The following is a 26120-nucleotide window of genomic DNA, read 5'->3' as shown; positions in this document are numbered from 1 at the left end:
CTATGCAATAAATATAAATTCAAATGGAAAAACCTCTAAATGGGTCACAGTGTTGGATAAATGTGCATAGGCTTGGGAGAAAGAAGAAATGGTTATAAAAAGAAGTAAATGGTTTTTTAAGAATAAAACAATGTCTTTAAAGATACAGAGTACAGACAGTCATAGATCAAAGGAGAAAAGAAAAATAAGCCATGTAAAAGTGGGATATACACAGAGAGTTTGGATTATGTATATTAATGTATTTTCTTTAAATTTTTTGACTGCAAATGAGCTAAAGTACAGAGAGACATTCCATTGTATAGGCTGCTAAGCTAAGCCAACATATATACATTAAAAATATCTTGACTGCAAAATTTGGGTCTAAGGATATGATGCTTTGGAAAAGAGATTCTGCTTTTGTTTCCACAGAAGATGGGAACCTGTGTATTCCTTCCAGTCTAATTTGGAAATTTGGGCATAGTTCTCTCCAAGATGCATCCTGCTTTTTGTTGGGTGAAAGGTCTCCATAAACCCCAAAATTACTTCACCCAACAAAAAGCAGGATGCATCTTGGAGAGAACTATGCCCAAATTTCCAAATATTGTTTATAAATGTTTGTTTACATTTAAAGTGGGATATGCTATAGAGATGAATACTTTGCATTGGTATGGATCTTGGTTATACATTTAAGGTCAGTTTTGTTATATGAATATTTTTGCTCTTGATTAAGGTATTATGTTTGTGAAGCTCATTTAAAATGTAATATATAATTAAGAAATATAGGTTAATAGTCATCTGTAATAGTCATTTGTAGTCGTATTTGTTCAGTTTTCTAGATATATAGAAATATATTTCAGATGGATAGATATTCTTCAAACCTTTCAAAGACTAACAGAATAAGGCATTTAAGATGTTTTAAGAATTTAGGACTTTTCATGATAATGAGACTCATCTGCTCCTGGCAGCACCAATCTACTTCAGGAGAATGATGGACATTGAAGAGGCTCCTTATCGAGTTTGTTAGCCATTTGGACAAGAAACTGCTCTTGCCTTGACTGTTTGATGTTATACTATATGAACTGGACATGCAGGACCCACAGGAAAATGACTGCTGAAGTTGCCTAAAGAAGGCGAGACAGTCCTTCAGGGTTCCTGCTTCATGAAAGAGTCTGCCAGACATTCTGCAGAAGAAAGTGACTGACAAACTGCCAATTTAGGAGGAACTGTCTTTGAAATTTCCTGTTCACAGAAAAGTCTGTCAGATACTATGGACCTGTAGGCTGAAGATCGGTGCCCCAATGTTACAGAAGAACTTTGGGTATCTGTCTAGGCAGCAAGATGTCTCTGTCAATTCTAGACTTTCAGAAGTTGCTTGCAATACACTTCCTTAACTTAGGTAATATTATATCCTTCTGGGGTCTTTGATGGAGTTGAAGAATAGTTACAATTATAGTTTTTCTTAGTTTTGATAAAAGATAAAAGTAGATATAAATATTTTAACTATAATTCTTGCTTTGATAACTTATTTGTTGTATGTAATTTTAGTATGTTAAAATTAAAACCTTCCTTTTTATTTAGACAGAAAAGGGGAAGTGATATGGAATTCCCTTCTGTATGCTGTGAATATGTTTTATTGTCAATGGTTAATAAAGAAACTGCTTTCAGCCAATGGGTTAACAGAATATAGCCAAGCTGGAAAAAAAATACACACACCACACACACACACACACACACACACACACACATATATATATATATAGAGAGAGAGAGAGTAGGTGGAATCAGAGAGACATGATGTAGCTACCATAGGAGATAGATGCTGGACACCTTACCTTTCCGGTAGACCACAACCATGCAGGGATACACAGATTAATAGAAATGGGTTAATTTAAGATATAAGAGCTATCAAATAAGAAGTATGAGCTAATAGGCCAAGCAGTGTGGTAATTTCTGTGTGATTATTTTGGGTCTGGGTGGCCGGGAATGAACAAGCAGTCTCTGTCAACAACATAAGCACATGAAACCCTCACTGAGCTGTGAAGCATCACAGCCTGCCCTGACTGTGGCCAGTAGCCACCTTCTCCTTTGGTGCTGTCTCCTCTGCTTTGACAAAGTCTCTGGGTGGCTGGTATTACTTCACTATGTATAGGTGAAGAATGGCCGTGATAAGATGTGACCTGTCTGAAAGGAGATGACTAGTATGTGAATGACAGCATGGGGATTTGAACTCATGGTCCATGGTGAGACAAAAGAACATCCTTTGGGCCAACATTTGAGGGTTTCTAAAGCTGGCCCATAGAGGAGCATAGCAACATGATGGATGATGGCCAGATGTGGCCTGTGCACATCCCAGAGAGTCTCAACTCCTGCACATACAGTGCATATTTCCATGAAGGAGCACACTCAAGAGTGCCATCAATAACTTGCCGATGGCCCCACTTCTACAAAGTGGCTGCACGATACTGTCCTAAATAAAAATTCTTGTTCTAATTCTAGGATTTTAACTTGTTCATATTTATTATAATTCTGTGTTGCCTTTCAGATGGGACTTCCTCAGGTCTTGTGTACTGTCCTGTCAGTTCCCAAGGATCTCCAGTTCCCTGCTGTATACTCAACACTGAGACCATTTCTTTCACTGAAATCCAAAGGCACAAGAACAGACATTGACTGCAAATGACTAATAAACACAAAAACACAACCAGTACTTAATGGAAAGAATTAATGCCTTTAGGAGAAGGAAGTAGCTAATGATTTGTATTCCTACAGTTTAGAGATGGGAGGGATATGGGGAGGAAATGAAATAGTAAGGCTCAAACACTATTCTTTTTGTTGTTGTTGTTGTTGTTATTTTGTTTTTATCAAGACAGGGTTTCTCTGTAGCTTGAGAGCCAGTCCTGGAACTTGCTCTGTAGAATAGGCTGGCCTAGAACTCATGGAGATCTGCCTGCCTCTGCCTCCCGAGGGCTGGGATTAATGGTGTGCGCCACCACCACCTGGCTTCAAACACAATTCTTCAGGAAAAACACATTGGAAAAGGAGACAGAAAACTAGAGACAAAGGAGCTATGATGAAACCTTGGTTTTTTTGAACGGGGGGCGGGGGGGGGGCGTCAATTCACTCGCAGATTCAGGCAGAACAGCCCAATATCACACAGAGAGTCAGAACACCTGATTATGTCCAGAAATCATTGAAGAGTCTCAGTTTTAAGGTCAAAATGCAACAGCAAATGGCATCCTTAAATGAATTAATTTACAGTAATGTTCAAAAAGTCTTCCTAGGCTTACATTTTTTGATGAGATTTCTCAAAACTCATCTACTGAAAATATTTGGCCTTTAGCCTAAAAGGGTAAGAGGCCCAGCTTGAAGAAGGTAACATTAAGAGATAAGGGATACCTGAGGCTTTGATTCCAAGCTCTCGCAAGCTTGTGCTGTCCTGATGAGTGGCTCCTCTCGGGAGATGGCTTGGGATGAAGTGGAGCAGGAGGCAGGTGACACTGATGGTCAAAGAGCCAACCCCATGTGGGGTACCGGAGGAATACCTGCAGCCCTGTATCTGCAGGCCACTTTCTGCTCCCCAAAATCTTCCACATGTGTTACCTCATTTGCCCAGAGCAGTCTTGTGAGAGGGTGTAGGGACTGTATTCATCTAGGAAAAGCACAGCAGCAGGGCTGATATTCAGGCTGTCCCAAAAGCATTTGGTCAGGCTGATAGGAACCTGGGCTGTCCCAATTACTACGAGATTTGAATATCACCTCTGGTTAAATAGCCACCTACAAAGAGGCCAGCACCAAGTAACAGAGATGGAGTTCCGTGCTTGAACTCATCAAAAGCTCTTTGTTCGAAAAGGCTGTGTTAGGTGCTGCAGGCTACGGGTATAATGAAGATCCTGCTGTCCCAGAAAGCTGAGCACCAGGAGATACCAGCAGTATGACAGTGCAGGAGACACTGAGGGCCTTCAGGGAACTACAAACAAAACACCAAGGCAGTTCAGAGGAAGGGAAAGCCAGACGGACAGGAAACAATGGCTAGACCTTCAGAAGGACGGTGACATTGGAGACTGGCCTTGAAGGAGGGGGTCACATTTTGATAGAGTAACGTGGAGGTAAGTGTGTTGGGGAATAAATGATCTCTGTATTTGGAGACAATGGAGATAAAGTTATGCTTGGGAAAGGATACCCAAGCTGGGTGGATTATGATACTGAGGGAGTGATGGGTGGGTATGGAGGAAGATCAGAGTGGTAGCGTTGGGGACCTCACATACTAGTCTGAGAAGAAGACGCCTTTGCTTTGATCTCTGCCCTGAAGGTCGAAAGATCAGATGGTCCTCCAAGAGAAGCAAGCAGCAACCTCTGACCTAGTGTCCTGTTAACACTGATGGTTTGAGGCTGTGGCTTAATGGGAAAGTTTTTGTCTAGCATGTGCCAGGGTTGGTTCCTCAGTACTGTAAAACAAAATAAAACAAACAAAAAACCCCCAAAAGGTTGTGTACTTTACAATCCGAGTCCTAAGGTTCTTAGGAAGGTTTCATTCATTCATTCATTCACTCACTCATTCATTCATTCATCCATCCATCGCTAGTTTGTTTATTGTCGTGAGTGTGTCATGTGCTTGTGCTGATATGGGTGCGTGAGCACGTGCACGCGGAGGCCAGCGATTGATGAAATCAGGGGTCCTCAACCACTCACTTTGTTTTGCTCAGATGAGGTCTCTCACAGAACCTGGAGCTCAGTGATTCCACTAGGCCGGCTGGCCCATGAGCCCGGGGATCCTCCTATTCCCACCTCCCAACTGTTGAGATTACAGGCTTGCACAGCCACATGGGGCTTCTTAAACTCAGGTCCTCGAAACTGTGTTGCTAGCACTTCACCAACGGAAACATCCCTCAGGCCTAAGAAGAGTCACTTGTAAAGAATCCACACATCATTTCAGTTTCTGTGTGGAGACTTTTCCCGAACTGCATAGCTCCTGAGAACACAGTCGTCAGGGAGGCTGGAGAGTGTGAAAGCATCCCTGCATGCATATACTATCGTAACTAGGAAAACAAAGGATGACTTTTGCTGAATTTAGCTGATTTTGCTGTTTGGAAGGCTCAGTCACTTGAAGTGATGACTCTTGGTCCCTTGGTGCTCATACCTTTCTCTGCCTGGAAGCTTGGCCTTTACAAAATGAGCAAGCATAATACTGAAGGCTACAGAAAAGTAAAAGATCGAGACCTCCCCACATCCATTAGCAGGAGCAGGGTCATTTCTTTGCTAGTGGAAGAAATTCATACACCTGCTCACCTTGCAAAGGGCAGGAAAGGCGTGTCTGTGACTAAGGTATTGGAGACTCAATGCTCCAGAAAAAACACACATAGTATCCACAATGAAAATGGTGTAAAACAATAAAGAAAACATTCATAATTGGTATCAACTGGGACTTTAGTGGGTAAAATTTACCTTCTAAGTGATAAAGTGGCCTCCACTCAATCACCATGCCAAGATACCCAAGTGTGCTGGCTGATTCTATGTCAACTTGACACAAGCCTAGAGTCACCAGAGAGGTAGGAGCCTCAGTTGAGAAGATGCCTCCATAAGACCAGGCTGTAAGCAAGCCTGTAGGGCATTTTATTAATTGATGGGGTAGGTATGGCCCATTGTGGGTGGGGCTACCCCTGGACTGGTAGTCTTGGATTCTATAAGAAAGCAGGCTGAGCTAGCCATGAATAGCAAGCCAGTAACTAGCATTCCTCCATGGCCTCCATACCAGCTCCTGCCTCCACCTTCCTGCCCTTGTTGGTCCTGATGCTAAAACTACTATATGGAGCTGTGAGTGAGATGAGCCCTCTCCTCCCCAAGTTACTTTTGGTCATGGTGTTTCATCACAGCAACAGTGACCCTCACAAAGACACCCAGGGACAAAGCAGAGATTTTGCAATTTTGAAACTCCTGCAGTGGGGATGTGAAGATCAGTCAAGTTTGGTTGGACCTATCTGAACCATTTAGTTCATGCCTTAACCCTTGGGTGGTGGGCTTACATACTTCATACTACATACTACATTGTGTCAAGTTGACATAAAACCAGCCAGCAGCACACTTGGGTATCTTGGCATGACCCCACGAAGATTTTGCAGCTTCAGAAATCAGTGGAATAAACTGAGGGTAAGTGGTTAAGTGGATGATTATTTTTTTCCTACAGACATTGTGGTGGGGCTTGGCCCATTCTAATTGGAAATACACAATAGGAAACAGATCAGAAATCAACTTGGTGTGAGTCAGTGAGCTGTGGTAGGAAGCTGTGCCTAGGTCAGGGGCGGGTGAGTGAAGTGTATCTCTGTGGTAGAGAGACACTTGTATGTACAAGGTCCTGGGTTCAATCCCCAAAACCAACCAGCCCAAACCCCCAAAGTAATTAATCTGGGCTGTAGGGAGAGTTCTATTGTGTGCTAACACGATCCAATGTTCCTGTCAGAGGTATATATGGCTAAGAACGTTTACCCACTGTGTAGCTTGTATATTCATTTTTTCAACAATACCTACTGAGTAGAACCTTTTGATTTCTATGAAGTCCAATTTGTTAAATATGTTATTTATGGTTACTTCATATCATGTTTAGAAATACCTCCTCAAATCTTGCATGAATACTCACCTCTATTTCCTCCTAGGTGTCTTATTGTAACCAAATATATTGGATCATCTCAAGTTATTTTTCATGTGTGGCATAATTTATGTACATATGTGTATATGCATGTGTGTGTATGTGTGGGCATGCACTCATGTGTGTGGTTGTGTGAGCATGCACGTGTGTGTGTGTGTGATTTGTTCATCAGTATTTGTGGAAAGGACACCCATTCTTATAGACTTGCTTTGGTGGCTTTGTGGAGGAGCAGTTGACTGTGTGTGCATTTGTCCCCAAAGATGCTTTTCTGTCTCTCGGGTCTATTGTGTGTGTTTGTGTTTTTTTCTTGTGCCTCTTCATCTTAATTCATCTGTAGCTTTATAGTAAACCACGAGAACAGGTAGTATAATGTTTCTCAACTTTATCCTCTGCTATCCAACATCCTTTCATGTGAGGCCTGGTTACCTGAAATCTGAGTTGATTTTCGCTTTCTTTTTCCCCCGTTTTGAAGTCAGGTCCTGCCTCTGTCTTACCTGATCTTTCTCAGCATTCAGTTCAACCCATCTAGTGAACTTTTCCTTTTGATACTTTTTATCTCTCGGTTCTAGAATTTTCATTTGGCTCCTTTGCTTCTCTCTGTTGAAGTTTCCCCAACTGTTCCTCTTACTTTGAATTCTCCAACATAGTTTTAAGAGTTGTTTAACATTCTCTGTCTGCTAATCCCAGTGCTGCGTCACCTGAGTTCCCTTATATTGACCCTTTACTCTTCTGGTCACCAGTCACATTTTCTTGCTATATTTATTTATTTTGATTTTAAAAATGAGGAAGAATTCAGAGCTACGGCTGTCCATAGGCGCAGCTATCTTATCTGTGGTGAGCACAACTATTCGCCAGCTCTATGCCATCTGGGTTTGTATACAGCCTGGACCTGCCCGCTAACATGTACCGGGCATCAACGCTTGGACTCTGTAACAGAGTCCGCAGCTGTGTACCCACCAACCCTCAGGCCGTGCCACTGCCGGCACTTACTAAAGTTGGCTTCCACCTGACAGTTTTCTCTGGCTCCCTCTGACCCCCGCCCCTCACCTGTGCGCAAGACTGGACAGACACTCTGGCAACTGAACATCCCCTGGAGGCAGCCCATAAATCCCTGACTTGGGAACGAGGCGCCTAACGCGTTTCTCTTGGGTGTGGTGGGATGGGTCTGCAGCTGCTATCTTGGCTTCCGGAGTTGGCGCTCACGTGATGATGCCGGGTGCTGAGCAGCCTTCTCTGCCTGCACCAGCTCTTCCCGATTCCCCTTCCCAAGCACACTGCCTGAGCTCAATTCCTCCTCTCAGGATCTGCTTCTGGGACAGCTCACACCAAGGCACGCTGATTCTCATCTAACCTAAAACAACCTTTCAAACTCTTCAGCGCTCTTAGCCATCTTGCCGATGAAAACAAGCACAGCAAGGCAGTTGGTCGAGGGCAATGCCTGGTAAATAGCACAGGCAGGATTAGCGCCCCAAACCCACAGAACCACGTGGCCTCCCGTGGCCTCCTGCTGCGATCTGTTCTCCGCCTTGCTGGGAGCATGCTGTGCCAAGGCCAGGACATTTCCATCACCCAGACTGTGTGTGCGGGGAGGGAAGTTCTGCATTTTCTCACTTACTTAAAAAAAAAAAAAAAAAAAAAAAAACCAACAACATAAAATTGAGCCGCTAATGGGAAAACTAAATATCAAAGTTTCTGGTTCCTTTTCTTTTTGAATACCCAAGTATTCATCATCTGCGCGTGGGCAGGAAAACGGGCTGACTTAACACGACATAGGATGCTTAGTACAGGACTTAAATTATTTTCATGGTATGCGACCAAAGCCCGTCTTTCCTCTCCCTTCTTTGTGCTAAAAGTATCAATATTAATATTCACTAATTGTACAATATAGTAGGTTTCCTTTTGAAACTTCCATGCCATAATGTATACAACACGTATAGAACACACTATGGTCATGTTCATCCTTACATGCCACAATGCATAAAACACATATAGAACACACTATGGTCATGTTCATCCTTACATGCCACAATGCATAAAACAAATATAGAACACACTATGGTCATGTTCATCCTTACATGCCATAATGCATACAACATGTATAGAACACACTATGGTCATGTTCATCCTTACATGCCACAATGTATACATCACATATAGAACACACTATGGTCATGTTCATCCTTACATGCCACAATGTATACATCACATATAGAACACAGTATGGTCATGTTCATCCTTACAGATCCTTTCCTTGTCTCCATCCTTCCTCCCATCTTTCCTCTTTCCAAATAGTGCCCCTTTTTTCCTTCCTTCCTTATTCCCTCCCTCCCTCCCTTTCTCCCTCTCTCCCTCCCTTCCTCCCCCCTTCCCTACCTCCTTTTCTTCCTTCTTTCTTTCTTTCCTTTCTTTCTTGAGGCAGAGGCTCACTCTGGAACCCTGTCTGGACTCACTATGTATAGATAGATCAGGCTGGCCTACACTCAGAGACGTCTCCCTGTCTCTGCTTCCCAGGTTCTGAGATTAAAGGTGAGCACCACTACACACTCCTCCCCTCTTTCTTCCCATGCCGAATGCAGATGAATGATAAATAGAGGTTGTAAGGGTGCGTGTGGAGGTGAAGAAAGGGCGGGTGGGTTTGATCAGTGTATAGTGTAAATATGTATGGATGGAAATATGCTAACCTCATTAATATATGACAACTGTCAGTAAACGTTAAAAATAAAAGATTAAAAATACACAAACAAATAAATTGTGGTTCTTTAATATCAAACTAAGTATCCAAATTTCAATATATATATAATTTTATACAAATATATCTAATTATATAATGTGAGCCTATCTGCATACATACACAGGCATACATCAAAGTGGTCTCTTTTAATCTGGAGTCTCTTCCTCCACATGTTCCCTGTGACACTACGAAGGCACAGTCCCTCAGTTAGCTGAGTCTATGTCCATCTCTGGTTGACACCAGTGTTTTGATGACAAGGTGATGGGCACAGAGACAGCGGGGAGCCTACAGGAAGAATAAGCGAGGGGGATATGTTTGTAGAGCAAAGCCAAGTTACCACAAAGGCAGAGCCCTCATCCTTAGCAGGAACTGAAGACAGCTGAGGAGCCAGCAGTGTGGTTCCTGTGGCTGACCTCTGCAAGCTATTGTACTAGAGGATGAATGCTTTATTGTGTAGCCTGGGTTACCCTGGGCTGGAGATGAGCCGCAAATGGTGAGGCAGGTTTGGATGAAGTGAAGCTGGAATCCAAGGTGAGAAAGAAGGGAGGGAAGTATGGAGAAATCCCTAGGCTCACGCATGAAGTGAAGACATGCAGAATTAGCCCACTGCTCAGTGGATTCAAGGGTGCTCTGTAGGGCGTGACTTCATGCTGACAAGTTACACTCACACACAATAACCAGGGAACATCACTTCCTGGGTGCTCCAGTTCCTCTTTGAGATGGGACTGTTCAACATTTTACACAAACAAGTCATAGACTGTGACTGGACAGATTACTGAGAGGAGATGAAGTAAGTCTCTGCTCTTCCACTTGGGAATTCTCACTCTCTGCCCTTAAAGCTATCCCATGTCCAGATCTTCACACGACTTCATCCTCAGCAGCCCCACTACACCCATGATTCCCTGCTTTCCTTCATTATAAAACTAGCAGTCTCTGCCGCCCCTTCCTCCTGTAGTCCCTGCGTTCTTTTGTCTGTTTCGATCCATCAGTGGTGTGCCCCCAGTTCAGGCTCCATCCTGCCATCCATTTCTGCCAAAACAGTAAAGCCCTCTAGCAAGATTTTTGGTGATCTTCTCAGGGACCTTGATCTGTTCTGGAATAAAAGCAAAGTAAACGACACAGCCTTTGCTCCGCTGCCCACCGCCTGGTCCTCACTGCAGAAGATGGATCGAGCCGACTGCGGCCTCTTCTAGGTGCTGCCCTAAGGCCCACCAGTGGCTCCTTAAGACTCCTTAAGGAAGTGATAAAGATGGCAAGAGATTTTATTCTTCGTTCCTGACAGCAAAGCACCACCTCTCTTTCACCACACATAACAGAAAAGACAGCTCACATCCCCCATGCTCACTTAGTAGAAGTAATTTCCCCCTTTATTTATTCTATCTGTAGCCAGCCCTGGGTTATTATAATTAGCATTTAGCATTGGAAAACTAAGTACTCTTCTCTTCTGGAAATGCCTCCAGTTCTTCATCAGCATCATTTTAGTTGCCAGGCAACCCTCAACTTTATTTCCCATATTTGATGGAATTATGCCAGATTTTTTTTTTAGTATCAATTTTAGGAAAGAATAGCAAACTTGTATGCTAGTATAACTCTTAGTAAATACTAATGTCGATCATAGGATCATAATTGGTTAAGATGTGAATTTTGAACACACAGAGGTATGGAAAGTCTATCATTAAATGTGTAATAGGTTCACAGTATCTGCAAATGTCCACAGGAGTCAATTTAGAAGGCAAAGACACACCTGAGCATGCTCATAGGTAGGGTTGGGCTACGTGGCTGTAATTTTCTCCTTTTGTTATTCTATATTTCTGAAGTTTTCCAGAGTGAAGCAAAAGGTTTTTTTAAAGTTATTAAGGAAATTTAAAAATACGAGTTCTGAGTTTTAATTAAATCTTTGTAGTTATAAGAACATAGGAATGTGAATTAAATGAACATATGAGATATTAACATAAACATTGTACTGTCCATAATAATTCCTCAAAAGCCAGTTACTAGTAAAATAATACTAGGATATTTAAAAAGACTAGGTAAGTGTGTATTAATGTTTTGTGTATCTCATCATAAAAAAGCCTATTTAAGAACAACATAGTTTCAGTCTGTATTAATAATTTAGAAAAAAATGGAATTTAAATGTGGTTGAGTCTTCTAAGGTCATTGGTTCTGTAAACAGTTAAAAGAACTTTATATATAAAAGTACTTCATGCTTCAATTCTGAACGGCCTCCTTCAAGCTCACATTCAATATCACATTTGGGATCGCATCTTTCTTCCTCCGGGCATTGTTTGGTTCCAGGGCTGATCTTAATGTTCTTTGACAGTATCAGGGAAACCAGGGTGCTGGGCGACAACATGACCTGTGTGCACTGGTTTGGCTTGCAGCCTCTAAGTCCGAAACAGAGTCAAAGGCTTCCCCTCCCCCATCAGTAACTTCACCGATCATTCTCAAGAGTATTTGATACATATTATCTGCAGAATGGATTAAAATGATTCTGATTTTGATTAAAATGACAAGAAGATACCCCCTAAGTGGTTGGGATACAGAGTTTAAGTTTAGAATTAGTAAAGGAATCTCAGAAAAAGGCAGAAAAACACACAATTTCTACATAATGGAGGGACAAGGAGGAGGGAACGGCCATCAGCAAACGGTGTCCGAGGAGTCAACAGGCTCAAGCCTCTAGCAACAGAAAGCATTCAATAGGCAAGGGACGGGAAGGTACCCTTCATGATCAGACACACTACATAAAACTCATGAAAAACAAACCAACAAACCGCTCAGCCAAAGCTTGTGCGTACACAGGAGTGTCATCGTCAGCATCCAGTGGGAACAAAGGCAAACAAGCACCTGGGGTGGCACCCGGAACCAACGGAGACTGCACATAACATGTGAAGGCCAGGAGTACAGGAAATAGAGAAAGTAAGAAAAAAGGAAAGCTTTGATCCTGGAGAGTGTTTAGATGTGAGTTAAGAATTTTATTTTTTAAAAAAAGCAAAACCAAAAACAAAACCAACAAAAACATACTACATAGTCTGTTCAGTTCCAAATGAAAATCTCTTGGATTTAGTCTTTGTTCCATAATTATTTCTTTAAGCAAACCCCAGCTTTGCTGATATTTCTTCACCTTTTTTAGTATATCTTGTCTTGGCTAAATGGAGAGTTTGTTTCTTAAGGTATGAAAGAGGCAAAAAAAAAAAAAAAAAAAAAACCCAAACCCCCCAAAACCCCAAAAAAAAAAAAAAAAAAAAAAAAACAAAAACAAAAAAAAAAAAAAAAAACCCAAAACAAAAAAAAACAATCCATGGGAGCTTTCTTCTGTGTGATAAAGAACAAGATGGTTAGGTTTAGGGTCCCTTCCCCCTAAACAGCCTTAGACAGGGGCACGCTGTAGGAGTTTAACCTAGGGCTCCTCAGGGCTGGGCTTGAGCAGGATGCCTGAGCAGGAGTGTTGCTCTTCCAGCAAGGCCAAGCTAGGCTCCCCGTCCCGCCCTGCTGCAGACAGAGCCCTGGAGGCGCTGCACTGAAAAAAAAAAAAAAAACCTCTATAGCATTTTTCGCCGAACAGACATTATGGATACACCCTTGAAAGCACACGGAATAGTAAACATGACCACGTATTAGAAAGTGACCGTTTTGGAATGCTTGTCGTTTATAAACTTATTATATACCCAGGCACAGAACTCAATCTTTAATGGTGGCTACGTTGCCAAATTAGAGAGGACAGAGCAAGAGCAATTTTGACCTTGTTGACTGCATTATCATGTACTGTAGCACCGCTAGCAGATGAGGCTGCTATCTGCCCCTCTCTACACACTTTCAGAACCATAGAAAAGAGAACCATAGAAAAGAGAGTAAGCTTTGGCCCATCTCATCCTCTGCATCTTCAGCTAGTTATCCTCACCCCCACCCACTCCTGTGATTTTCACGCCCATGACTTACTATGTGGTTTTGAAGATCCAATAGGCATGAAAAGGTGCCCCCTTTGAAACAGTTTCAAGACTGTGGTGGCACTGGAGTTGCATCCTCAAAGTTGGTCCTGCCCACACAGTCTTACTATTTCTCTCCCTTTTCCTTCGGTGTACCCCGGGGCAGGAAGCCTGCCTTGGTTGTATCCTAACTCTAGTGCCAGCCTCTGCAGGTGCTACAGGCATGGAGCAGCAACTGCAAGGTCAGAGAGTGAGTCTGCCCCTGAGGAGCCCCTCTCGAGGGCTCTCAGAGGTCCAGTCAGTGTCGACAGAGCAGGCAGCTTTTGGATCGTATTATTTCCCAATGAAAGCTTTAAAAAAATAATCTATTGGCAAACTGGTTTGTTTGGATGGCTGTTCAGGAAAAGCAATTTCTCCAGTTGCTCCCAGCTCAGCCACTTCTCGAAGGCCTCCGAATCCTGGAGACTGCTTGGAGAAGATGATGATGGAGCCCTCACTGAAGCACAGGAAATGGGCATGAACATCACAAAAGCTGCAAAGGTAAGCCTGACAAAACCGTCTCTGAGAGCAAGGAATAAAGGTGGAGGTACCACAGACATCTGCTTCTGTTTATTTCCCCGAGTGTAAGGTGGGCAGGCTGTAGATTCCGTAGATGGCTTGCAGCACGGAGAAGAGAGAGGAGTGCTGGGAACCCATACAGCAGTGGTATTGGGATTGCCAACCTGCTCCCAGGTGGAGCGTGTATCTATCTAATTAAACCTGGCTGGATTGCTTTCACGCTCCTGTGAGGCTGGCTTCCCTGAGAGCTCTACCGGTTTGTAAATTGAAAAACCTATTTGTTCCGTTGCTTCTCAGAGATGTTTGTTTTTCATGTTTTCTTAGAAAGCCTGAGGACATGTCCTGGGATGTCCAAGAAGCATGTGGGCTTCAGTAAGTATTCATGAGGGGCGTTCCTCAAACACCAAAGTGAATCCCGCGCAGACAAAACCCCTGTGCTTGCAGGTATCTGATATTGTTTCCCCCTCGTGCTGAGACTCTAATACAGCAGAGAGAACACAAATCTCAGAGAGCAGATCAGAGCTTTGCTCTCAGCAGCTGGCCCAGTACTGAGCTGAGCCATATTCCATGTGCCCTTTCTGTCTCCTGAATTCCAGTTCCCTCTTAGTTAAGAGAGCAAACCAATAATCCACAGTGCTGTGGGGAAGCCCAGTGGGGTTAATTCAGGTAGAGGCTCACTCCTGACTCAGCCCACAATCCATCAGCGCTCAGCCACTGTGTACTGTCTGCCTTCCAGCCAGCAGGAGGATTCATTTCTCTGGGTTCCTCTCCTGAAGAAAAGTACCCAGAATTCCTGAGAAACCGTGGCTCTCATGCTTCACCGTTCTGAAGATTTGATTTTGTCCCAGCACATAGGGAGGGCTCCTGGAGATGATGCTACACAGGAAAGTTCAGGGTGGTGGAGAATTTAACCCTTTCCTTCCCCAGGCCCCAGAGTTACCAGAACTCATACTCCTAGGGACACTGGGTGACACCAGCCCAGCAGAGACAGGCAAAGGGCTTTTTAGCATAAGTGGCATGCTGACCAAAGAATGCCAGTTCTCTCCGAGGGCTAGGAACAGCCATGCTGGGCACTTCTGTTGGCCCCAGCTGTTAAGGACAAGGTGCCTGGGTGACTTTATTTCCCCCTATTAGAAACCTTGCAGATCTAGGGAGTTCTCCTGGGGAGGTGTCAAGGGCAGCTGGAGCCATCACACAGGGCCTGTTATCAGCAGTAGCAAAGGCTTCATATATGAGACTTTATATACACGGCTTGGTGCTTGCAGTTGCCAGTTCTAAGTATCCATCTGTGTGGTGGTGCGGTGCACGGTGTGGTGCCTGGTAGACAGAGTCGAAGCTACAGAGAGCTGAGAAACATCCAACCTTCCCTCTGCTGGAGAGGGGACTGTGGTTCTAACAAGCCCCCGATGGCCTTCACTCAGCTCCAATTTTAAAGTCAGGTATAGTGTTTTACCCATAATGCAGTAAGGTCCCTAAGGCACTTAATACCCATCTAGCCCCTAGGACAGAATCTATACTTACCAGTCATAGGGTCATTCTAGACTGGGAAACATTAGTACAATCCATGCACATGGTAATTTAAAAAAATATATCAATTTCACAGGAGATTTAATTTCCCTCAGACATCTGATGGTATAGAGTGGCGTTGGACTCTTTCTTGCACTGAATGGAATTTGGTTTCTAGCTGGGGAGACCAGTCCTGCAGGCTGACAAGCCCAGGGTGCAGGCCTACTCTGGGCAGCACAAAGTCTCTTCTGAGAATATGAGGCCTATCTTGAGGAGAGAGCCGCACCTGCCCCAGCTCAGGGTACACACGGCTGCCGGAGGCAGAGGCAGAAGAAAAAGGGCAGCATGTTTTCATTTAGATTGTGGGTACAAGGCGTGTTGTTTCAGTTCTCAGGTGCCCCACTTTTCTTCTTCTTCATCCAATGGAGATAATAATACCTGACCTATTTCAGGTTTGTTTTGACTATAAAAGAAAAAAATCAATACATATGGAACACTAAGAAAAAAATAACACCCTATAAATATAAGCTACTTGGATGCACTGTCCTTGGCCATGACAGCCCACCATGGACACCGGGGAGCAACTTGCCACGGTGCTTGCGAGGACCCGTGTGCAACTCTTCTCTGATGCTACCAGAAGTTGCCTTGCACAGAAAGGAGACATGAAAGAGCTTCGTGACTTGGGCTGTTTGATTTTTTTCCACCTGGCCCCAACGCTGGTAGCCCTCTTGCAAAGAGAGATAGAAATGAAACGCTTAAGTGATCTCATCGGCTTTGAAGCTCAGTAGCCACTGCTGTGATCCATACCCATCAGACACGTGTTCCTGGCTGTGATGATCCAATTCATTACGCTCTGTGCTGACATGGGTTAAGTGGCAGGCACACGTGGGGTCCCTAGCCTGCCTTCTGGTGGAAACAGAAGGCAGGAGTGGGTCTCACAGGGTTAAGGCAAAGGGATCGCTGGTGTTTCTAATCAGGGATCTGTAGCCCTCTGACGCTGGGAGGGTGGCTGGGGGCCGTCCTCAGCGCCTTCATTTGCATGTCTACCCTTCAAAGCCTCCTAATCCTGCCTTCCTCAGAGAACAGTTACAGGAGGGGGTAGATGTTCTGATGCTTAGCAGTGCTCAAGACACAGCGTTTAATATACACTCCTCAATACCCAGGGGCTTTTAAACAACATTTAGATTATCCCTTAGGTGCACTGGAGAAGTGAATGCAACCCCAGTTTCCAGAAAAATCTACCCACTGCGTCTCCCTTCAGGTCAGTCACCTTCCCTCTCCAGCACTGCCAGTCAGACTTTTTGTGACCATGGACACGGTCTGTTTACTTTGTCCAGTAGTAGGGAGTGGTCACCACCTGAGGCCATCATTGAGGCACCAGAACTAAATTCTACACTTGATTTCATTTTAACTAATTAAAATCTACATGACAATAGCCCCGTGTGTTTAGGGGCTGCTGCCCTGGACAGCAGCCCACGGTCTGAGCGAAACACATCCTCGGTGTCTGCGTGAAGACGAGGCGAGAAGGCAGGGAAAGGAAAGAAAGGACTGAGCAGTCTTCATCTTAAGCAATTTTTCACTGGCAGTGTGAAGCTCCTCCTCACAACAGATAGGTCAACTGATAACGAGAGAAGGCAGACTCATGAAGGCTTCCTCTAATGGTCTCCGACATACACTGGCTTTTGCTGTTTTGTCTTTTATGTGAACTCTGTGATGGGAAATTCAGCAACATATAATACAGAAACCCTGGATCTTGTCCACTGCATTCCCATGTTCCAGGGGCTGTGAGGTGGTGGCTGGTCCTTCCCAGTAAGTGCCCATGTTCAAGTTCTATGCAGTAAAAGAACTTGTTTCTTAACACCTTCATTTATTATCATGTGTGTGTGTGCATGTGTGTGCACCCACTTGCATGTGCATACATGTGTGTGCGCGCACATGTGTGTGCGTATATGTACATATGTGCATATGTATATGTGTATGTGTATTTATGTGTGTGCATTCCTGAATAGGATATTTCACAGGTGCTATAAATGCTCATGAAACAGGCACTTGGTCACTGTCATTTTTTCTTGGGTGCCACACAGTGCAGGGTCAGGTATCATTAAGGACTTAATAAATGCTTCTTGGTAATGGCCTAAGGTCTTTAGCCCCAGTGGGTCTTACACAGCCGTTACATTTTAAGGCTCTAATTTTCACCTTAATATATTCCAGGAAACAATGTACCACTGTCTTTGTAGGACTCATTAGGGGGAGTGAGTTGTTATTGGTTGTTTTCGGAAAGGACTCTGGAGTTGGCCACGCATTTTTGAGGTGTAAGCCACAATTATTTGAAAGCTGAGGAAATAGTCTTGAACTCATCAGGTAGTTGGATGATTGGCAGAAAAAGAATAAAGAGCCCATGATAAATACATCTACAGTCCCAGTGTTCTCACGTAGCAAAACAGAGGACAAAGGTCCTTGTTCATGCAATACTAACGCTATGCTCTACGATGGTCTAGGAACTACAGTTAGTAGCAAGGAGAAGGATGTTTGTAGCCTAGCTAACGGCACTAGCCACCACTCTGTTCTAAATGGTCTCTCCACCAGCTTAGCTGTCTCCTTTAACGTGTTCATTTTCTAAGATGATCGTGAAACACAAAGTTACTCAATCGGGGGCTGAAGATGTAGCGTAGTGGTAGAATACCCATCTCAAACCAATCTTTCAGGTAAGGATAAATCAAGGAACAGAACGAACGGCTTTTTCTTTTTCAGGGATAGGTAGTTTGCCCTCCAGCCCCTATGTGTTAAGCAAGCACTTTACCACTGAGACACACACACCCGATCCTCTCCCCTCTTTCCAAAGGTAAGCTGGCCAGAGCACACAGTGCTTTAAAGTAGTGATTCTCAAAGCGGGGTTCTGGGAGCAGCTGCCTCAGTCTCACCTGGGACCTTGTTAGAAATGCAAATTATTGGACCCCACCCTAGCCAGACCTACTCAAGCAGAAACTCTGGGGGTGGGACCCAGCCATCTGCATTACTTAAAAAAAAAAAAAAGAAAGAAAGAAAGAAAAAGAAAGAAAGAAAAAAGACTCTCCACATGACCGTGTTTGCAAGAATGTTGAGGAAGCAGCGTTTTAAACCCAAATTAAGAGAGTTGCACGCAATGATTCTCCCCAAAGTTCTACATCTTTCCCAAGTCTATAAGTAAGGTCCAAACAAGCCCTAAACACTACAGCCCCACCTCTGAGAGCTGAGCACCACACCTCCCTCTACTCTCCACGAGGCTCCAGTTGGGGTGGGCTGATGCTTCAGCGCTGAGCCCCACAAACTCATCTGCTTCCCAGCAGGAGATGCAGAAACACAGAAATGGGGACACCGGGGGGTGGGGGGGAAGGATAGGGACGATCTTTGAATTAATAGATTTTACTGAAATCCATCAATTTTAATTTTGCGCTTTTGGAAGCAAACCCAATATTTAGTACTTTCAAATCATCACGTTATAAGCAGTCATCAAAAGAAAACGCTTAATTAAGAATAAATCTTTTCAGGGCATCGCTCGCTGGCAGCACAGCTCTGAATGTATTGACAGAAGGCAGCATCTGGAACCGGCACGGCTGGCCCATGTGCCTACACACTGGCCTATGTGCCCCCATGCTGGCCTATGTGCCCTCATGCTCATTCCTATTCCCTGACCCCCGGCCCCTACCCGACCTGCCTTGCAACACACACACACACTCTCCTATCTTTTAGTCACCAACACAAGCATAGTTCCAGACTGTACGTGGAATTATTGAGACCTTATTTATCCAAGCGACCTGAATGTTTTCAAAGTCTATTTGCCGGTGCATGCGACAGACTTATTTTTTTTTTTTCTACCTCAAGAAAAAGGACAGAGAAAACTATCACGGCACTAAGAGGCCCAATATCATCTTACAGTATCTCCCACCATAAGCCAAACCTCCACGCAAAGAAGATGCCAAGTCCCCTCAGTAACTTTTCTCACTTCGGATCTCTGCACTCATCACGACCTATGCCACCCACGTAGGATGTGCCGTAGCAGTGCAGACTGTCTCCAGCATCTCAAAGGCTCGAAAGCTATTTTTAAAGCCCAAATACAATCTAGGCTGCTCTTGTATAAGACACTTTTTAAGGAAAAAAAGAAAGAAACAACACAGCGATTTCTATGGATGTAGGCAGTTGGCCAACTCACCAAAAGATTGAATGCAGCTGTCAATAAGATCATCCAGGCTGGCTCCTTTGGCCAAATGTCCCAGGGACACCATCATTCGGAACTGGGTGATCTGGGCCAAGCTGGGCTGGGCAGGGAGAGGGCTGTTGACTGATTTGGCCTCTAGTCTTGCTTTAGGGCCAGCTCTGGAGCCATGGGAAGGTTTCCTGTGGCAGGGGAAAGAGAGATTCAAGTTAGGAGAGACAGAGCAGCTAGGGTCTCCCTGGGAGCTCCAGGCTCTGGAGACAGAGGGAAGAGGAGACAGGGCAATGAGTCCCTGAAGCCTGGCTGGTAGAAGGCATACCCCTCCCACTTGGCAGAAGCACTGAACGGACTGGTTGGCTGTTAAAGAGACATCTCCCCAGCAAATGACAAGGTGAGATTCCCGGGCAGCAACAGCTTTCTCCCCTCTGGTGGAAGGCCTTCTTTATGCTGCAGTCTCTCTTCCAGCAGGGGAGAGGCAGAGGGAGACTGGCGGTTGGCAGCCCTTAGCTTCTAGCTGCTAGGCTACGGACTTGGGGTCTGAAGGACTGGTACAGTTGGCCTCATTGTCAGCTGGTTTCATTCACTTGAGCATTGCCTAAGATGCCGAAGGGCAGGGGCCCTCTGAGACACCCTTAAGGGCCTTGCAGGAGAACTCAAAGACTCAAGGGTGGTGGTTATGGTGGTGACATTTAGATTTCTCAGCCAGCTCTGCTTTTCTTACAAATCTGGATTGGTTTAAATAAATAGTTTCATTTTTGATAACACAAGACATCACTATGAATCATTTAGACCAGTAAACAAACCCTTTCTTGGGTCCTTATTGAAGACAAAAGAGGGGGAGGGGTTGGCTCTGAACTGAACTGCCTGCTCTAGAGCTGAGTGTAAAATAGCTATTTGCACTTGGAGATGGGTTAGGGGTCTGGTGGATCTTCATCCACTCACGCTTAGCTTCACTGGGTATGACCTGTTTGATACAAGTCACTCTGTAAAGTGTCGTATGCAGTGGGTTTTAGTTCCCCCTATTAAAAAGCACACAGAGACCCACATCTATAACCTTTGAAGGTTCAGTAATGAAAGGTGGTGTTGCTGATCACTTCTTTGGTATGTACTCAGCCATGCTCTTTCTGTTGCACCTTTGGCTAATTTATAGTTTACTGTCAAAGACAGCAAGTGAAAAACACTCTAGAACTGTAACATATATTATAAGCATAAACCGGCATCGATTAACCAAGTACTTAGTCCCTGAGTAGGACATGGCAGTAGGCCGGGGGGAGACCACGGGGAAGGAGCCTTTGTAACTACCCTGTAAATTATACCACGTGTCTGTGGCATATTAGTTATTCTTGTATAAAAGCATGGGGAGTTCCTGCTGTTTAGGAGAACCTAAATAAGACAATGAGTGCAACCACATAACTTCTAGGTCAATGTCCAAAGAATGCTGAGTGCAAGAAACGTGATGTTCTCTGAGGAAGGAAAAGCAATTTCCAGGGACTCTGTGGAAAAGCTTCTCTAACAAGGTGAAAACCTCACTCAGAAGGCGCCAACCATACGCTCAGTTAAAAAAAAAATCAGAAGCAACAAACAAACCAACACAACACCGGTGGCCTGGACACACCTGGGTGTGGAGAAGCCAGCTTGCAGAGACAGCACTCTGAGCATGGGCCACACCACACAGCTGGACTCCAGGGGACACCCCGGCCCTTCCATTTCTGTTCACACTTCAGAACATCATCCGTCTGCGGTGTGCATGGGGCTCTGTTCCAGACTGAGGTGGGAACGATAAAGCCTAGTTACTCTGGCTGCTAGGAACCTGCTAGTCTAAGCCACCGACTCCCAAAGGAGACTCAGGTTGGGGCTGCAGAACTCCATCAAACTCTTGGCCACGACTGATTTTTATTCAGGCCTCGAGAGAGTAAGATCAGTGTCTGAGAACAAAATGGTTCTCTGAAAACACTAACGGCCCTCACAAAGCAAGTCTCCATGCTCCAGCGACACTGGCATCTGCACTGTGTCTGAAGCTATAGCCCAGAAAGATGCTACCATTTGATGTGGAAACTGAGTCCTAACCATTCTGAGGCTGCTCATATGGGCTATCTCGAGGGACTAGTACCTGGGCTCTCACTGGCACTACTCATCTAACAGGCATTTTGGGGGAGCCTGTGTGCTCATCACCACCCTGGTACTGGTGAGTAGATTGTCAAGGGACTGAAAGGGTTTTTTCAATGTACAGTAAAAGTCAGCTCCTTCAGAAAGATGGTTGATCATGGTGAGGTGACATCTCAGCTCTCATTTGTTCAGCGGGCCCTTGGAATGGTCCTCAGTACCTGAGAACTGGCCAGTCTCTGCACAGTCCTCTTCCAGATACCCACAGACACCCGACAGGGGCTCGTCTGGCCACAGGTGCATCAGCTGGCTTCCTTAGCACCACGCCACACTTCCTAGCTCGGCTCTCTTCCCTCCCTAGGAATAATCACAGCTATCCAAACCTGGTCCAGGGCTAAGAGATTCTGAGAGCATGAAAACCCAGGGAAGGGAACGTGTCAAAAGCCAACGGTGCCCCATGGGTTGCAGATTCTTCCTCTGTCCAGGCTCTTGACTGCCTGCCCTGGAAAACTTCCAGGTCATGTTTCCCACTTGTCTTTCTTCTTTACTGTATATATATATATATATATATATATATATATATATATATATATTTTAAATATTTTTTTTGAGACAGGCTTACTATGCAGCCTAGAGGCCCAGAACTCTCTACCTTACATCAGCCTTCTGGGTGCTAGGATTGCAAGTATGCCTCATCACACCAGATTAAAAAATATTCCTGCCATCCCACCAGGATGCACCAAAGGAAACACAAGAAATATCTTAAACAGTTTTTTTATATGATGCTAGGGACCAAATCCAGGGCTGTCACATGTCAGGCAAGCTTTTTTACTTAAATACTCCTCCAGCACCTCCCGGCTTCCTCCCTCCTCCCTCCTCCCTCTCCCCCCACCTCCTGGTAGAATGGTTATAGATTAGGATTTATACTGGTGTTTCTCAACCTTCCAAATCCTTTAATACAGTTTCTCCTGTTGTGGTGACCTCCGCTCATAAAATTATTTTGTTGATATTTCATAACTGTAATTTTGCTACTGTTAATCGTAATGTAAATATGTGACATGCAGGACTTCCTGATATGCGGCTCCAGGGGGTTTAAGACCCACAGGTTGAGAACCACTGATTTAAATACAGTACTTTATCATAGGAAGTTTTGAGAGCTTTTTAGCCATCCCCAGAACGAACAGCTGCTAATTCTACAAAGGCGTGTTTTAAAAGGCAGTAGCCACAACGTTTCCAGTTGAAACTGTTAATTAAATAAAACAAGACAACAACAACATCTTGAAAGAAACACATTCACTTGAAGATCTTTTTTCAGTCCTGTAGCGGCTAGCTCGCACCACCTTCCACCCCCACAGCGTGCCGAAGGAAGTTTGAACTGGTTTGGGAGACTCCGTCTCCAGGCACAGATATCCTCAGGACAAAGGAGGAACAAGGGAGACAACCCATGGTCTGCTTAGAAGGAAAGGGGGCTTTCACAGGCCACTTCTGCTGAGTTCACCTTCCAGTCCTGCCCCCACACTGTCCACAATACAGAGTTAATTTAATGGACAGATCCACCGCAGTGTAGTGCAAAGCAAGGCTGAGGACACTCAAGATGACACACTCAGCATGGCATAACCCGGCAGGGAATTAGAATGGGCATGGCTATATACATAGGTCGGGCATGGTGTGCTCATATGTGAGACCACGTGAATGGCGCAGTGAAGGACACAACCTTCTCGGCTCCAAATAAGGATAGGGGTATCCAGGCAGTTGCGGGATTCTTGTGCTTTGAGGGCAAAAGCTAAATTCCTTGGCCCCTTAAAGCCCCTTATTGCTTCCAAGAGCCGGACTGTTCACATTCTGTCTTCACTTTCTGTCATTTCAAGATTCTCCCAAACATCTTTCTAGAGAATGGGGGGAGGAGTGCAGCTCGCAGACCACTGATTTGGAAACTTTTTTTTTTCTTAACGGGCAGCCGAGCCAGCACTGCCACCTCCGCTTGCAGCCATTGCTGTGGGTCGCTCCAGAAAGGCCCGGAGACTCCACCAGATGGCGCTTCCCGCGCCCCGTGCCCGCAGCAGGTGCCAGGGGCTCAGAAAGTATGCGAGTGGGAGTTCCCGGGGGGTGACCTGCCGAAGAGCATCCACGGGGGTCGACTGTTGTGGGCGCTGGGTAGATGAAGGCTTGGGCCCAGACCACTCCAGATCTGACCGGGATATATGGCCTTGCCACCTCAACAGCCCCAACGCTCTCTTTCCTCCTGGTCCAAAGTGCTGGGCTCCGGGGGGTGTCTGCCTCACGCCTATTCTCCCCCAACCTCAGTCCTGATCCGGCTCCCTGGTCTTCGGCCATCGTCCACCCCGGGAAGCAACTGCTCTCGGACGGAGTCGCCTAGTCCTCCGAACCCGCGCCTTACCCACTGGGTGAGGACCGTAGGGGACACCGCTCGGCTATCCCTCCCCACTAAAGATGCCGAGCTCCCCGAGGAGCCACAGCTACTCACCGCGGAGCCTCTCTCGCCTTGCCCAGGGTGCCCATGGCCGCGGCGCGCTGCTTGCCAGGAGTCGTCTCACCTGGAGCGGCGGGACCGGCTCGGCGGGGAGTGGCGCATCCTTCGGCCGCCGCTGGCCCTCGCAGCCTGGCGCCGGCCACTCTCGGAGCCTGGCGAGCCGACCCAGGCGCACCCGCAGGCACAAAGTTTGTGCGAGCGCGCTCCCTGCGCTCGCTCCCGCGCGACCGCGCGCGCGCGCGCACACACACACTCTCTCTCGCACCAACCACCTGACAGGCGCTGATGTTATCATCAGGGTGGAGGAAACGTGGGGCGCCCTCAACTCTTCTTCGAATCCTGCCCCCAGTACTCGGTAGCGCCTGGTTTAGGGCCTGAGCCGCCCTTGCTTCTCCCTTCGCCCCGACCGTTCATCTTCCCCAGCTCAAGGCTTAGTTAGGTCCAAGGGCTGCAGAGTGAGCTGCCCTGAAATTGACCCAGCTAGAACCTTGCAGAAGAGTTGCTTTCACCCAAGGCCACGGGTCCCCTGGGGGCTCTGCTGAGACCCCTTCCCGGATTACAGGACTGTCTTGGGGGCATACAGTCCGGACAGGGAACACAAACCCCCTAAACCTGCGCACTTTATTCTCTTTGGCACATTTTACATAGATGTGTGTACTGCTTCCTAGACGAGGCGGTGAGTGTGGAGGTGAGCCCCGGAGGAGTGATCCGTGTGGGACAAGAGACAGCTGCTTGGAGTCTGTGGGTGTGGGATACCGGGAGGGTGAGGGGGAGAGCCAAGTGGGGGATGGAAGTCTGGGGGAGGGGGCTTTCTGACAGTACCAGTGTGCCAGCAGACATGGCCAAGAGGGTAGACTTACCAACTACCATGGCGACGTTAGTAATAACAGCAGCTAATGCTGATACAGTGCTGACCTAGGTGTTTCCACACACTATCTCGTTTAAGCCATCCCCCAAATGCAAAGAGGTGACTACCTAAGAGCTAAAGAACAGCAGGTCTCACAGCCAGTAAACAGAAAAAAGAGGTGGCCCAGACAGAGACTGCCTGGCACCTCTGGGTCCCTGTTGGACTGGCCTAATAACACACTCCTTATCTTCACATCCCATAATCTTCCCAGTCACAACGTTCCGGACTTTAAGAACTCCTGCTATATCTCATGTATTTCCTTGTGTTTATGTGCCAGGCTGTCCTAGAAAAGAATTGAGGAGCATTTACAGGAATACATAACCTACAAAAAAAAAAGTAAAAATAAGTATGTGTATATGTTGGGGGGGGAATAAGGATGATAAAACGGGGTCAGAAATAACATTATTCTAAAAATCATGTACCAATATATTCTTACACATTTGGGAAACAGAATTCAATATACACTTGCTTCCAGTGTGCCACGTCCTTACATGAGAAAGAACAACAACCACAGAAAAGTTTCAAAAAATCAATTCTTGCCTCAGAGACTGGGATGAAGTTTCTCCTGAGGATGCTCCTGACAATGGCTACCTCGGGATCGCATGGGATGAGGGCAGCCGTGTGCAGGCTGGTTCCCGTGAGTGCAGTCGTGGACAAAGGGAAGGACTTGCTTTGCTTTTCTCATAAGGATGGATACTTGTGGCCACTCAAGAAAACACTCACCTGAGACCTCCCCTGAGTTTCTTCTGTCTGCTCTGACCTGAGCAACATGCCTCCCCCAAACTCCTAGAAATCATGGCAGCCCATCCCCCTCTTCATCTCCTGTCATGAGTTAGTGCACACGAAGCACGTCTCACTGGAGACCAAAGGTCTGCTTTTTTGGTAACCCCATCTTACCCATTTTTGCTACTGCTTTCACTGTTCCGATCTGGTACGGACAATGCCCCTGGGGAAGTCAGCATCCATGGGGGTCTTTCTTCCCACCCTCTTTGAGGTCATTCTTCTTCTTACTAAGGGGTTCTTAATGAAGATCCTTTGTGCAGGTGAGGGACATAGTGAGTGACTCCTTTGCCATTGTACCCACATTTTTGTA

The 26120-nt window shown here is 45.6% G+C and overlaps 1 protein-coding gene across 1 annotated transcript in view; it reads right to left on the bottom strand.

Annotated features, from left to right (window-relative positions):
- The window catches only part of Rasgrp1 (RAS guanyl releasing protein 1), a 65476-nt gene extending 41262 nt beyond the window's left edge, over positions 1-24214 (bottom strand). The window contains exons 1-2 of the mRNA XM_038330312.2: positions 24115-24214; positions 19524-19708 (exon numbers count right to left, since the gene is read on the bottom strand). Of these exons, the coding sequence (XP_038186240.1) occupies positions 19524-19708; positions 24115-24149 (220 nt within the window). The 5' untranslated portion in view covers positions 24150-24214. The remainder of the gene's footprint in view (positions 1-19523; positions 19709-24114) is intronic.
- Between the last annotated feature and the right edge of the window lie 1906 nt (positions 24215-26120).

This window comes from Arvicola amphibius, chromosome 5 (assembly GCF_903992535.2).
Source record: "Arvicola amphibius chromosome 5, mArvAmp1.2, whole genome shotgun sequence".
NCBI lineage: Eukaryota > Metazoa > Chordata > Mammalia > Rodentia > Cricetidae > Arvicola > Arvicola amphibius.
The sequence above is the reverse complement of the archived record's forward strand: the minus strand, read 5'-3'. Positions and strand labels throughout refer to the sequence as shown.